The 12,407-nt window shown below is 58.2% G+C and overlaps 2 protein-coding genes across 3 annotated transcripts; one reads left to right on the forward strand and one right to left on the reverse strand.

The window, feature by feature from the left end:
- Positions 1–1,186: 1,186 nt before the first annotated feature.
- Positions 1,187–9,056, forward strand: NAALADL1 (N-acetylated alpha-linked acidic dipeptidase like 1; the record flags this gene model as incomplete). Its single annotated transcript, XM_079103228.1, has 17 exons — positions 1,187–1,386; positions 1,459–1,631; positions 1,706–1,827; positions 2,128–2,250; positions 2,794–3,077; positions 3,170–3,274; positions 3,712–4,082; positions 6,038–6,123; positions 6,201–6,264; positions 6,353–6,420; positions 6,607–6,698; positions 6,778–6,868; positions 7,575–7,656; positions 7,743–7,916; positions 7,991–8,078; positions 8,175–8,267; positions 8,565–9,056. 17 exons carry the CDS (start codon positions 1,187–1,189, stop codon positions 8,749–8,751), a joined length of 2,403 nt encoding a protein of 800 aa, XP_078959354.1. The 3' UTR covers positions 8,752–9,056.
- Positions 9,057–9,197: 141 nt separating this feature from the next.
- Positions 9,198–12,122, reverse strand: SAC3D1 (SAC3 domain containing 1). 2 transcript variants are annotated; one of them, XM_079103226.1, is made up of 3 exons: positions 11,975–12,122; positions 11,237–11,817; positions 9,198–9,812 (listed from the first exon to the last, which is right to left on the reverse strand). In XM_079103226.1, exons 2-3 carry the CDS (start codon positions 11,808–11,810, stop codon positions 9,322–9,324), a joined length of 1,065 nt encoding a protein of 354 aa, XP_078959352.1. In that variant the 5' UTR covers positions 11,811–11,817; positions 11,975–12,122; the 3' UTR covers positions 9,198–9,321. The 2 variants fall into 2 exon arrangements, with proteins under 2 accessions (XP_078959352.1, XP_078959353.1); XM_079103227.1 differs by lacking the exon at positions 11,975–12,122 and having other exon boundaries at positions 11,237–11,964.
- Positions 12,123–12,407: the final 285 nt, after the last annotated feature.

A 12,407-nucleotide genomic window follows, 5' to 3' on the forward strand; every position in this document is an offset into this window, starting at 1 on the left:
TGATCAGCTGACCTTGGCTGCTGGTTGGCTGCCTGGTGGTGTCCGTCCCGTGTCCTCGTAAGGAGGGTGTGTGCTCCTCACACTGATGGGCTGGTGATAAGACTCAAGGCTGTATTCTGGGCGCGATAGTCATCAAGCCTGTCTGTCTGGACTTTGCTTCCCCAGGGCCCAGGATAGGCCTAGTTTCCAACTGAAGAGATGAGCAATGTCTGCACCTGCCAGCGAAGGCCCAGGCCAATGAGGAGTGGAGGGAGGGGGCGGATGGGTCGAGAGATAGAGGAGGGAGACACTTTGCCAAGCAGGCGGGGCTTCTGCTATCCCTCCAGAACTGCCTCTCTTTCCAAGAGCCCCACCTTCTTCCACAGCTAGGCCTCCTGGGTAGATTCAGAATGTTCTTCCAGGTCCCCTTCTTCCTTTAGCTCTAGGCTTTATGTTTTAGGGAGGAGTGACTCAAATCTACTGAGCTCCCACTACATGCCAGACACTGGGCTAGATCTTCCTACTGCTTAGGGTCTCGCTATATTGCTGAGGCTGGCCTTGAGTTTGCAATCCTTCTCCCTCAACCTCCCAAGTTGCTGGGATTGCAGGTGTGCACCACCACACCCTGTTGGACTGGATATTTCTATAGATTTGGTCTTGCTTAATGAAGACAGCACCACAGCCTTGTGAAGTAGGTCCTAATGGCCCCCATTTTACAGCTAAGAAAATGGCTCAGAGAAGCTTAGTGACTGGTCCAATCTCACACAGTCTATGTTGATCAAAGATGAAATTTTAAGTCAGGTATTCTCAAGGTTGCAGGGCAGGCTGTGCCAGAGACCAAGGGACACCAAGGAAAACAGGCAGTGATTGTGGCAGCAAGCAGGAACCTACTCTGAGTACACGGGCTCTGAGTTCCGGTCCCAGTCAGTGTCTGTTTTAGAGGGTCACCTGGGTGAGACTCTCCCATTGCTGGCCCCCAGTGTCCCTGTGTTGCCTTGGTGCCCTCAGAGGTGCCCTCCAGATGAACAATGCAGAATGTGGTCTATGTGACATCTCCTGGTTCTCACCATGAGATGTACCCTCACTCCATGGCCATCCAGGGTCAAAAGGGCAATGCCACCCATGGGGTAATGGTTAACTAGGCCCGACACACCATCTATAAGGAGGCCCTCACCAGGGCTACCCCAGCTGGCTGAGGTCCCACAGGATGCAGTGGGTGAAGGCACTAGGGCTGGGGGTGGGGGCCGCCGCCCTCTTGGCGCTGGGGATCATCCTAGGCCACTTTGCCATCCCCAAAGACGCTGACCCTCCGGCCCCCAGCACCTCAGTCCTGCAGGACCTGGACCTGGAGACCCTCAAGGCTGTCATGGGGCAGCTGGATGCCAGCAGGATCCGCGAGAACCTCCGGTGAGAGGCAGGTCTGCCAGTCCCTCTGCAGTCACAGCCCCTCCCTGACGGCCCTTCCTCTCCCACCCGCAGGGAACTCTCCAGGCAGCCGCACGTGGCCTCCAGCCCCGGCGATGAGGCGCTGGTGCAGCTGCTGCTGAGCCGCTGGAGGGACTCGGCGTCCGGCCTGGACTCTGCAGAGAGCACCGAGTACGAGGTGCTGCTGTCCTTCCCCAACCAGGAGCAGCCCAACCTCGTGGAAGTCGGTGAGGTCCTGCCCGGCATGGGGCTGCGGGCTGGGCCAGGGGTGCTGCCGGCCTGACTCTGCTCCCCTCCGCAGTGGGCCCCACCGGGGACGTCCTCCACTCCTTCCGTCCCAATGAGGAGAACGTGACCGGGGAGCAGGGGGCGCCTGATGTGGTGCAACCCTATGCAGCCTATGCTCCCCCTGGAGCCCCGCAGGTGGGACTGGGACCCCCGCTGCCCAGCTCCCCCTGGTTCCCAGCCTGGCTTCTCCTCAGGACTCTGATCCAGGGACCCAGCATCCCCCTCCATTGAATTCACACTTGCTCTGTCACTTAGTCAGTCAACAAACCCCAGTGGCCCCTGCTCAAGGCCAGGCCCACTGCAGGACACCATCCCTGGGTGCTCACGTTTCTGGAGAGGCAGGAGATGGTCTAAACCCTTCCTCCAGTTTCCCCGCCTGCCCTTCCCCACCTGCCCTGGCTGAGCCGCTCTGAGGCTCACCTCCTCTGGGGACAGGGCCTCCTGGTCTACGCTTACCAGGGCAGGGAGGAGGACTTCAAGGAGCTGCAGGAGCAGGGCGTCAACCTCCAGGGCACCATTGCCCTGACCCGCTACGGGGGCGCGGGGCGCGGGGCCAAGGTGAGAGCAGCTGTGCCGGCGGGGGCGGGTAGACCGAGGGGGAAGGCGGGCAGCGGGGAAAACGGGCGGTAGGGCCTGGGCGTGGGGCAGGAAGGTGAGAGGTGTTCGGGTGCCGCTGACCGGCTGTGGCCTCAGGTGCCTTCTTCAACCTCCTGAGCCTTAGGAAGCAAAGGGGTGGGCAAGACACTCAGGCCAGGCCTTCCAGGAGTTCAGGTCTCCCTGGGATAGTTCTGAATGCTGAATTCAGGTTCCCTGTTGCCCCCACGGCCATTTGCTTTCTTCTTTTGAGGCTGGGATGGAACCTGGGCCTCATGTTGAGTATGTTAAGCACACACTCTGCCACTGGGCTGCCCCCGGTCCTGTCCTCCCTCCTTCCCTTCTCCCCTCTCTCTCTCTCTCTCTCTCTCTCTTTCCTTTTTTTGTACCCAGAATTGAACCCAGGGGTACTTAACCACTGAGTTACACCCCCAGACCTTTTTCATAAGAGCAATATGTGCCTGTCTTCATCCTTCCCTGACACACAGCTTCCTCTGCCTCCTGCAGGCTGTGAATGCGGCCAAGTACGGGGTGGCCGGGGTGCTGGTATATACAGACCCCATGGACGTCAATGATGGGCAGAGTTTGCCAAGCCAGACCTTCCCAAACTCCTGGGGCCTGCCTCCCTCAGGTGTGGAAAGAGGATCCTACTTTAAGTATTTTGGGGATCCTCTGACTCCCTACCTGCCAGCCCACCACTCTTCCTTCCGTGTGGACCGTGACAACGTCTCCGGCTTCCCCCCAATTCCCGCACAGCCCATTGGTTTCCAGGATGCCAAAGACCTGCTCTGGTGAGCCTGTGCCCCAGTTCCCCTGCCCACCCCAGGGCCGGGCGACCTTGCGTTCACACCCACAGTCACTCCAAGGGCCTCTCTCTTCCCAGTAACCTCAGTGGCACCTTGGCCCCATCCGCCTGGCAGGGAGCTCTGGGCTGTGCGTACAGATTGGGGCCGGGCTTCCGGCCTGATGGAAGCTTCTCTGATGGCAGGTAAGGGGGCCTTCCCTGGCTTCCTCTCTCCCCACCTCTCCTCTTCCTGCCTCGAACATGCCAAGAGGGGCCCCAAGTAAGGACTCCCGGACTCCCTCTCCCAGGCCCTCCCCTCCTATGGTCAGCTGCTCAGGTCCTCCGTTCTGTCTCACTCAGAAGAGGGCGCCCCACGAGAGCCAGGACCCTCTTCTGGGTCATCGTGCAGAGCCTAGTAAGGTGCCAGGCATAACCAAGGGCCCAACAAGTACTCACTGAGGGAACGAAGAACCCAGAGGAGCCGTCAGCAAGAAGGGCCCCTCTGGCCTCTTTCGGCCCTTCGGGACATGTCCCATGTGGCCATGTCCCCTTCCCTCTCTGGACCTGTTTCTCCTGCACTGGGACAGGGCACACGGTGGTGGACTGGGTGGAGACCCTTGTCACACCCGTCACCTCCCCAGCCAGGTGAAAGTGAGTGTCCACAATCTCCTGGAACTGAGGAACTCCTCCAACGTCCTGGGGATCATCCGCGGGGCCGTGGAGCCTGGTGAGCCCCTGCGCACGCTCACCGTGTGCCAGGACCCCGCCCTGCCCCGGGGGCCCCTGCCCCTCCCTCCAGCCTTACTGGGCACTGACCTGGCCTCAGCCCAGCCTGGCCATCCCCGCCCGCCGCTCCCTCTTCTCCACTTCTCTGACACTGTTCCTCCGCCAGACCGCTACGTGCTGTATGGAAACCACCGGGACAGCTGGGTCCATGGGGCTGTGGACCCCAGCAGTGGCACCGCTGTCCTCCTGGAGATCTCTCGTGTCCTGGGGACCCTGCTGAAGAAGGGTGAGGAGGTCCTCCTCCCCCAGTCAGGGACTCTCCACCCGGGGGACCCTCAGCCCACTCCTTCCTGAGCGAGTGACGTCCGTCCCACCTCCTCTCCCCCACGTTCCACGCCCACTGCGCCAGGACTAGGGCCCTGGTGCAGAGGCAAATGGGCACGGGCCTTGGCCTCCAGGAGCCCGGTGAGGTTCACTGAAGCTGCGTTGATTGGCTCTCACTGAGAGCCTTGGTGGCCTGGGTGGAGCTGGGCCTCCTGCCACCAGGAGGAGTGTGAGGGGCCTATCTGCGCGGCGCTTGAGCCCTTCGGAGCAGGAGAGGCAGACCAGGGACAGAGCAAGGGCACAGCACCGGGGAGGAGATTGCTGGGGCTGGACCAGGCGGCTGAGTGGGCAGTGCTAGGTCACGGCTGGGCAGTGGTTTGGTCCGAGGGTCATGGGAAGCTGGGGCATGAGTTTCATCAGGGGAGCAGCACTTGGCGTGCCACTGTGGAGCAGGGACCGAGGCTGGCCCAGGGTGGGGCACGGGGTGGTCTGCTGGCCTGGAGGGAGGGGGAGGGCACAGGGGAGGCTCGCCCTGAGTTGGGGGCGCTTCTTAGGAAGCACGAAACCGGAGAGGTGAGCACTACTCTTCACACGTGGCTGTTTCAGGATTTCTTCTTCTTTATTTTTTAAATGCTGGGGATTGAACCCAGGGGTGCTTTACCATTGAGCTACATCCCCAGCCTTTTTTTTTTTTTTGAGACAGAATCTATTAGTGGGCTACATTGCTAGCCCAGGACATTGTCTTTCATAACCACAGTATGAAGATTGGAATCAGGAAATGAACAGTTTTGTCACTTTTCCCTATAATGACCTTTCCGGCAAAAGAATTTTCTGGCTCAAGATCCAGCTGGGGAATCGAGCGTGTGTCTCGCAGGCTCCCTTCATCTGTACTAGCTCCTCATGCTTCATCTTTCACGACTGGGCATGGGTTTGCCATCTTTCCCTCAATTTGGGGTTGTCTGATTCAATTCAGGTTATGAATTTTTGGCAGGAAAAAGTGTGTACTTGCAAGCATATAATTGTGATATACTTTAAATGTTTTTATTTAAGTTGGGCGTGGTGGTGCATGCCAGTAATCCCAGGCTCAGGCTGAGGCAGGAGGATTGAGTTCAAAGCAAGCCTCAGCAATTTAGAGAGGCTCTGAGCAACTTAGTGAGACCCTGCTTCAAAATAAAATATAAAAAGGGCTGAGGATATGGCTCAGGGGTTAAGTGCCCCTGGGTTCAATTCCCTGTACCAAAAAAAAAAGTTTTATTTTAAAACAAGAAGGTGAGTGATCAAAGGGACTGAGTTGCAGCCAGAGGTGGGAGCAAAACTGGGAGCACACGGCACCAGGCAAGCAGGGGAAGTTGAGCTGGAAGGGCAAGTGAGACCCACCATGGTCTTGGGGCAGGTAGATGGAAATTGGCAAGAATGCGGTGGGCACAGACTGAAGATGGGAGTCAGGCTGTGGGGTGCCTGGGAGACAGCGTGGGGCAGTGGGTAAACCCGGGGTCTCTGCAGTCACCCTCCTGGATCTGAACCCGGCTGTGCTGCCTACCAGCTGTGTGACCCTAGGCAAGTGATTTAACTTCTTTGTGGCTCAGTTTCTTCAACATGAAATAAAACTAGTACCTCCTGCAAAATACTATTGCGAGACCTGATTCAGTGCGAAGAAAGCCCCTGAGGGACCTTCATTATCAGCAACTGTTGCATGGGATGCCCGGAGGTGAGGCTGGAGGGTGGAGGCGAGACGGCCTCGCCCCAGTTCCTCTGTAGCAGACCTACAGGGGTGGGTTGTCACAGAGGAAAAGACTGGGAGAAGGACAGAGCCTCCTGGAAGGTCTGGTTGAAGGTGTCAGCGTTCTGTCACCTTTCCCCTTAGCCACCTCCGGATCAGGGCTGGCTGCCCTCCAACCCTTTATACCCCATCCTCAGGCACCTGGCGTCCCCGCAGATCAATCGTGTTTGCCAGTTGGGGGGCAGAAGAGTTCGGGCTCATTGGCTCCACGGAATTCACAGAGGTGAGCCCCACAGGGGAGGGGATGGAAAGGGGCTCCTGGGACGGGATGGCGCTGACTCAGTCTTCCCCGCCGCGCAGGAGTTCTTCAGCAAGCTGCAGGAGCGCGCGGTGGCCTACATCAACGTGGACATCTCGGTGATGGGTACGGGCCGGGCTGCGGCGCGCGGGCCTGACGGGGTGGCTAGGTAATGAAGGGGCTGGTCTGAGTGGTCTTTCTGTTCCTCCCACAGCCAACGCTACCCTTAGGGTGCTGGGAACACCCCCTGTCCAGGGTGTGGTCTTCTCTGCAACCAAGGAGGTGCCCGGGCTGGGGCGGGGCGTAAGGCGAGCAGGGCGGGGCCACATGGGAGGGGGCGGGGCGGGCCTAGTTAAGACCTGTGGGACCGCAGGTGGTCTGGAGACCAGGGTCCCCAGCTGAGGGCCATCCTTGTTGTTGGGGCTGGGGAGGGGGCCCGCCCCCGGACTAGATTCCCTTTTGGGCCAGATCGACTCGCCAGGCGCCAGCGGCCTCAGTATCTACGACAACTGGAAACGGCACTTCAACCGCAGCAGCCCGGTGTACGGCACGGTCCCCAGGTGAGACCAGGGACCGGACGTGGGGAGCGAGCGCAGCAGGTCGGCCCGGCGCCCTCCAGCCAACCCTTCTTTCCCACAGTCTGGGCTCTCTGGGTGCTGGCAGCGACTACGCCCCCTTCATCCACTTCCTGGGCATCTCCTCCATGGACATGACCTACACCTACGACACGGTGAGCAGGCAGCCCATGCCCTGCTCTAAGTCTGCGGGCTGCTCTAGTGCAGACTGTATCTGGCGCCTTCACTTAGTAGCTGTGCTACTTAACGCTAAGTTTCTTAACCTCTCTGAACATCTGTTTACAGTCATGTTACTTTGTCAAATATGAGATACTACGGATTATAAGATGCAGCCTTGTGTTATGCATTATTCAGAAGGGGGAAGAAGCCAATCGGTTGTATAATAACATTAGTTATAGAAAGCACTGAAATCTTAAAATGTGCGTGGGGGGAGTTTATCTAAACATGGATTAAATGTTATGAAAGAGGGAGGATTCACAGAGTTGCGTGTGGTTGCAGAGCACCCAGCCTGTCTCCCTGTTTGATGTCCCATAAAGGCCTTTCCATCTCATGGCCACCCTGGTACTGGGTACTGGGCAGTGGAGCTGGGATTCAGGTCTCCTTATCTGACTGTGCAGCCCCAGGCTCTTCTCCTTCATGTGAAACCGCAATTTGGCACCAGCCAGCTGGGCCTATTAGTCATGGGACGTGTGGCACGGTCATTACGAAGCCTGTTTCCTCCTCTGTAAAGAGGGAATTGTAGAATCGATCTCACGGAGGTGCCAAGGATTCAACTGTGACCACGTCCACACACTGGGGCTTGCTGTAGGTGGACCTTCCACTTCCCATCCCAAGCCCATCGCCTCTGCCTTGTCCCCCCAGAGCAAGACCTCAGCCCGGATCTACCCTGCCTACCACACAGCCTTTGATACCTTTGATTATGTGGAAAAGTTTCTGGACCCGGGTGAGGAGTGGGGCAAGGAGCATCCCGAGACCACCCACAGGCTATCCGGGTAGGCTGAAGACAGCCTGGTCTTGTTCTCCCTGTAGGCTTCAACAGCCACCAGGCTGTGGCCCGGTCAGCTGGAAACGTGCTTCTTCGGCTCAGCGACAGCTTATTCCTGCCCCTCAATGTCAGTGACTACAGCGACGTCCTCCAGAGCTTCCTGCAGGCTGCCCAGTGGGAACTTGGGGACCTGTTGCAGCAGCACAGCATCAGCCTGGGTATGGACACCCCCTGACACTGAGACGTGGGGAGCTCTGCACCCCCAGGCTAAGCCACTGGGTGTTTCCCACAGGGCCACTGGTGGCAGCAGTGGAGAAGTTTGAGGCAGCAGCTTTAGCCTTGGACCAACGTATATCAGAATTGAAAAAAGGCAGCCCTGAGTGAGCAAGGGAGAGGGCAGGTGTCTGGGAAGGTGTGCCCAGGGCAGGCTGCCCAGCTGGCAGCCAGGCTGGAGCCACAGGTGCTGCCTCTACCAGCCCCCTGCAGGTCCGGATGTTCAACGACCAGCTGATGCTTTTGGAGAGGGCCTTCCTGAACTCCAGAGCCTTCCCAGAGGAACGCTACTACAGGTGAGCTGGTTCCAAAGCTCCTGGCACGTGCCAGGCAGAGGCTGCTTGCCAGAGGAGAATGACAGCTTTGCTGCTTTGGAGCACAATCCAGTCCAAGGCAGGGGGGAAGTGAGTCTCAGGGAGGGGAGGCAAATCAGTCTCACCAGGGACTTGAACCTACCCGTCTTCCCACCATGATAGCTGTACATTCCAGCTTTCAGACAGGATAGGGTGGAGGCTTTGTGCTGGCTGTGTAGAGCAATGGGTGAGCTCCAGGCTGAGCCCTCCGCTGACCCCGAACCTGCCATTTCCCATCAGCCATGTGCTCTGGGCCCCCCGCTCCAGCTCTGTTGCCACATTCCCTGGCCTGGCCAATGCCTGCTACCAGGCCAATGACGCAAACGCCGGATCTGAAGCTTGGGCTGAGGTGCAGAGACAGCTCAGCATCATAGTGGCAGCTTTGGAGGGCGCAGCAGCCACCCTGAGGCCTGTGGCTGACCTCTAACCCCAGCCTGTACTCCTCTGCTCTCCCTTCTCCTAACCCTCTCCCACCTGTCTTCCTGGGGGGTGTCTCAGTCTTCCCCGAGGTCAGGAGTAGGTATAAAAAAGGTACCCTCTCACGCTTGAGGCAACAGTTGGTTCCTCCAGTGTGGTCACTTGAGGGGAGTGGCGAGTCCCAATGACAATCTCCTTCCTGGATCTGGTCAGCAGAATGGCCAGCAGTGCTGACAGGGGATGGAAAAATCACCAACTATTGGCTTTGGTGGGTTGGTGAGTGCGGGGCGCATAGTGTCAATCTTAGAGGCCAATTCAGATCAGCAAGGCCACCCCTCAGGGACTCGTAGGCACACACAGGTCCAGGTAGACAGGGCTATGCCCAATCTGTTTTCCTTTCTGTCACACCCTTAGAGTCTCCTCTCTATGCAACCCCAAATAAATGAAGTCCAGCAATTGGTCCCAAAAAGAAAGTTCTTTTTATTGTTTGGGAATCATGAGAAAAGTCACCTACGTGCTCTGACCTGGTCCTGAGGTTCTGGAAATGGCATTTCCCCTAATGCTGGGTCCTGATGAAGGACTAGGAAGGTCCGAGCACAGCTTCATCCTCCTCTGCCATGACCACCTCCTCCAGGGTGCGCCCTTGGAGCTTACTCCCCACTAACACGTTGCAGGAACCCGCAGGTGGTAGCCCTTTCTCAGTATAGCAACCCCTCAGGAACACAACTCTCTCCTCTCCATCCAAGGGCAGCCCGTGGGCCTGGCACAGGTCCTGTGCTTCGTGGGGTCCATCCAAGGCCAGCAGATGAACCATGAAGTCCAAAGGCAAAGTCTGTCCCTTGGGGGTACTCAGGGCACGAGCCAGGCGGGCCAGGGCTACACGACGGGCGTGGCCCACGTGGCCCTGCACCGCACAGCTCTGCAGGTAGGGCAGGGTCCGAAGCAGGCGGAAAAGGCGAGCCGTGTTGCCCTCCCGGAAGGCGGAGTCAATGGCCAAGGCCGTGCGCAGGGGTGGGCAGGCACGAAGGGCAGCGGGCAACTGCAGGACTTCGTGCAGTGCCTCCACAGAGCCTGAGAGGTTGGGAGGCCAGGATGAGGTGGCCTGGTCTTCGAGCAGCAGGCCACCTCCCATCCCATCCGCTTAGGCCCTCCCCATCTCCTCTCCACCAGCTCCAGGACTCAGCTACGCTCACTCCTCTGGCCAGACAGGGCTTGCCCTCTCACGTTCTTGGTCCCGCTCACCCCACCTTGACCTTTCCTCTGGCTGAGCCCATCTTCCCCTGCTTCCCAAATAAGATCCTGCAGTCAGGCCTTTCCCTGATCCAAAGGTCAAATGCCAATGTCAGGGGCTGGGGTTGTGGCTCAGTGGTAGAATGCTTGCCTAGCATGCGTGAGGCACTGGGTTCAATTCTCAGCACCACATATAAATAAATGAATAAAATAAAGGTCTATCAACATCTAAAATAATATTTAAAAAATGCCAGTGTCAGCTGAGGTACTTACAGAGAGGAAGTGGGCAGTGTTTACGGATGAGGAACAATGAACCAAATAAATTAATGGCTTGCCTGAGAGTCTTAGAGCTAGTATGTGGTAGGGCCTGATCCAAATTGAAGTTTTGTGACTGGGTTTTCCCACTGCCCTGGCTGCCCTGAACCCACAATTTTGGGAGCCTGATCCTAAACCATCCCCATCTGGGAAGGCAATTTCTCGGAGGAGCCCCTGCTCTTGCTTCCCTTTCAGGAAATTATGGGACACTGGAAACTTGGGCCACTTTGGTAAACTGAGGCCTCTGACCCATTAGTGAGCTGTGAAGTCAACAGCATCTCATTACAATTGACTTTGCTAAAATGCACTATCCATATAAAGGATCCAGCCTTGAAATGTCTGTCAGATATGTTCCTGGGCACGTGTAATCTTTGCAACACTGGGGAGGCACGCAGATTAAAAAAGGTTTCAGAATCACTATCTAGGCCAAAGCTCCCAACTCTGGGCCTTCCATTTTAGTTTATTATATTTATTTATTGGTACTGGACATTGAACCCAGGGGCGTTTAACCACTAAGCCACATCCTCAGCCCTTTTTGTTTCTTATTTAGAGGCAGAGTTTCATCAAGTTGCTTAGGGCCTCGCTAAATTGCTGAGGCTGGTCTCGAATTTGCGATCCTCCTGCCTCAGCCCTCTGAGTCGCTGGGATTACACGCGTGTGCCACGGCTCCCTGCTCGATTTTATCATTGAGAAACCTGAGACCCAAAATAAGAAAGCCGGGTCTGGGGTCTCACGTTGGGACCTGTACACTGACTTTTTTGGGCGGAAACTAATGTTGAAACTAATGTTTCTTTCTTTGCTACTGTTGGGAATGGAATCTAGGGCAAGTATGCTAAGCACACGACCCCAGCCCCCAATGGTGAGATTTTAAAACTTCCTTCCTCGGACTCCACTGTCCTCAGGGAGGGCACCCCGTCCCTACGCCCTACCGGACCAGGACCCCAACTCACCCAAGTTATAGAGCAGAAAGAGTCCCTGGAAGGCGGCCTGTCGCGGGTGCGGCCCTGTGCTCTTCGCGTAGCAGCGCCGCAGCGAGCCGAAGCTCTCCTGTACCTGGGTCTGCAGCAGCACGGGGTCCACTGGCCCATGCGCCTCGACCGGCGGGAGCCGAGCCACCACGGCCAACAGCGTGGCCAGCGCAGCCTCTAGTACCACTGCAGCCTCGGCGTCGCCCGCGCTCTGTAGGGCCAGATCCAGCCGCACCGCGCGCAAACGATCAGCCACGAAGCTGGCCACTTCCGCGAGGGGTGCGTCGGGGCTCTCGGCCACCTCGCTGGCCAGGTAGCGCACGGTGGCCAGCAGCACCGAGGGCGGACGCAGCTGGCTCGGCGGCGGGCGGGGCTTGCCTGCGGCCGGGCGATTGTACTCCTTTACCGTGCGCTGCGGGTCCGCGCGGGGCGGGTCCCCGGGCCACCCCTTCGCCACCTCGAAGCGATGAAGGCGGCGCTCCCTTTCGCGCTGGGCGCGCTCGGCGGCCGGGCACATGTCTGGGCAAACGCCCACAGGCAGCTTGCTGCCGGACATGGGTGGGCTGCGGGGACAGGGTCCGCGACGGTTAGTCTCCCCATTCTGCGGGACTGCAAGCCGGGGCCCGCGGAGGCTAGGGTGAGGCTCAGGGCAGGCGGGGCGGGGCCGAACCTCGCTAGGCCCGCCTCCCCGCCCTCCCGCCCGGTCACCGCCGCCCTCACCGGATCCCTTAAGTCGTCCTCCCGAGATGCACTGCTTTGTAGTCCGGTGATACCAGCACTATTCCGCGAACTGAGGCTGCACTGAGTTCCTTCCCAATGAGCCGCGCTCGGCCTCCTCTGCCTTAAAATTGTAGACCGGGCACTCCCATAATGCACCGGTTTGTAGTCCTCTCCGCAACCAATCGCCGAGCGGCAGGGGCGGGGCAGCGCGGGGCCACGCCTCCTCAGCCTTTCGGGGCTTCTGCCCTCTAACCCGTCACCGTGTGGCTTTGGGCGGTCCCAAAATCAGCGTCCCGGTTTTTGGTTCCTGTCTCTCATCCCTTTCACCCAGCAAACTGGCTCTACCGACCGGTGTTTCTCCACTGTTTCCCGGGAGATACTCTACATATCAGGAGTCTGCGAACTATTTTTTTTGCAAAGAGTCAGGTAGAAA

This window comes from Sciurus vulgaris, assembly GCF_902686455.1.
Source record: "Sciurus vulgaris genome assembly, chromosome: 11".
Lineage (NCBI taxonomy): Eukaryota > Metazoa > Chordata > Mammalia > Rodentia > Sciuridae > Sciurus > Sciurus vulgaris.

What these genes read in the sequence shown, in the direction of transcription:
- SAC3D1 (XM_079103226.1), bottom strand. Translation starts at nt 11,810, where the DNA reads ATGTCCGGCAGCAAGCTGCCTGTGGGCGTTTGCCCAGACATGTGCCCG. An exon ending in CTTTCTGCTCTATAACTTGG is followed by an intron (nt 9,813 to 11,236) that starts GTGAGTTGGGGT and finishes CCAACCTCTCAG; the next exon opens with GCTCTGTGGAGGCACTGCAC.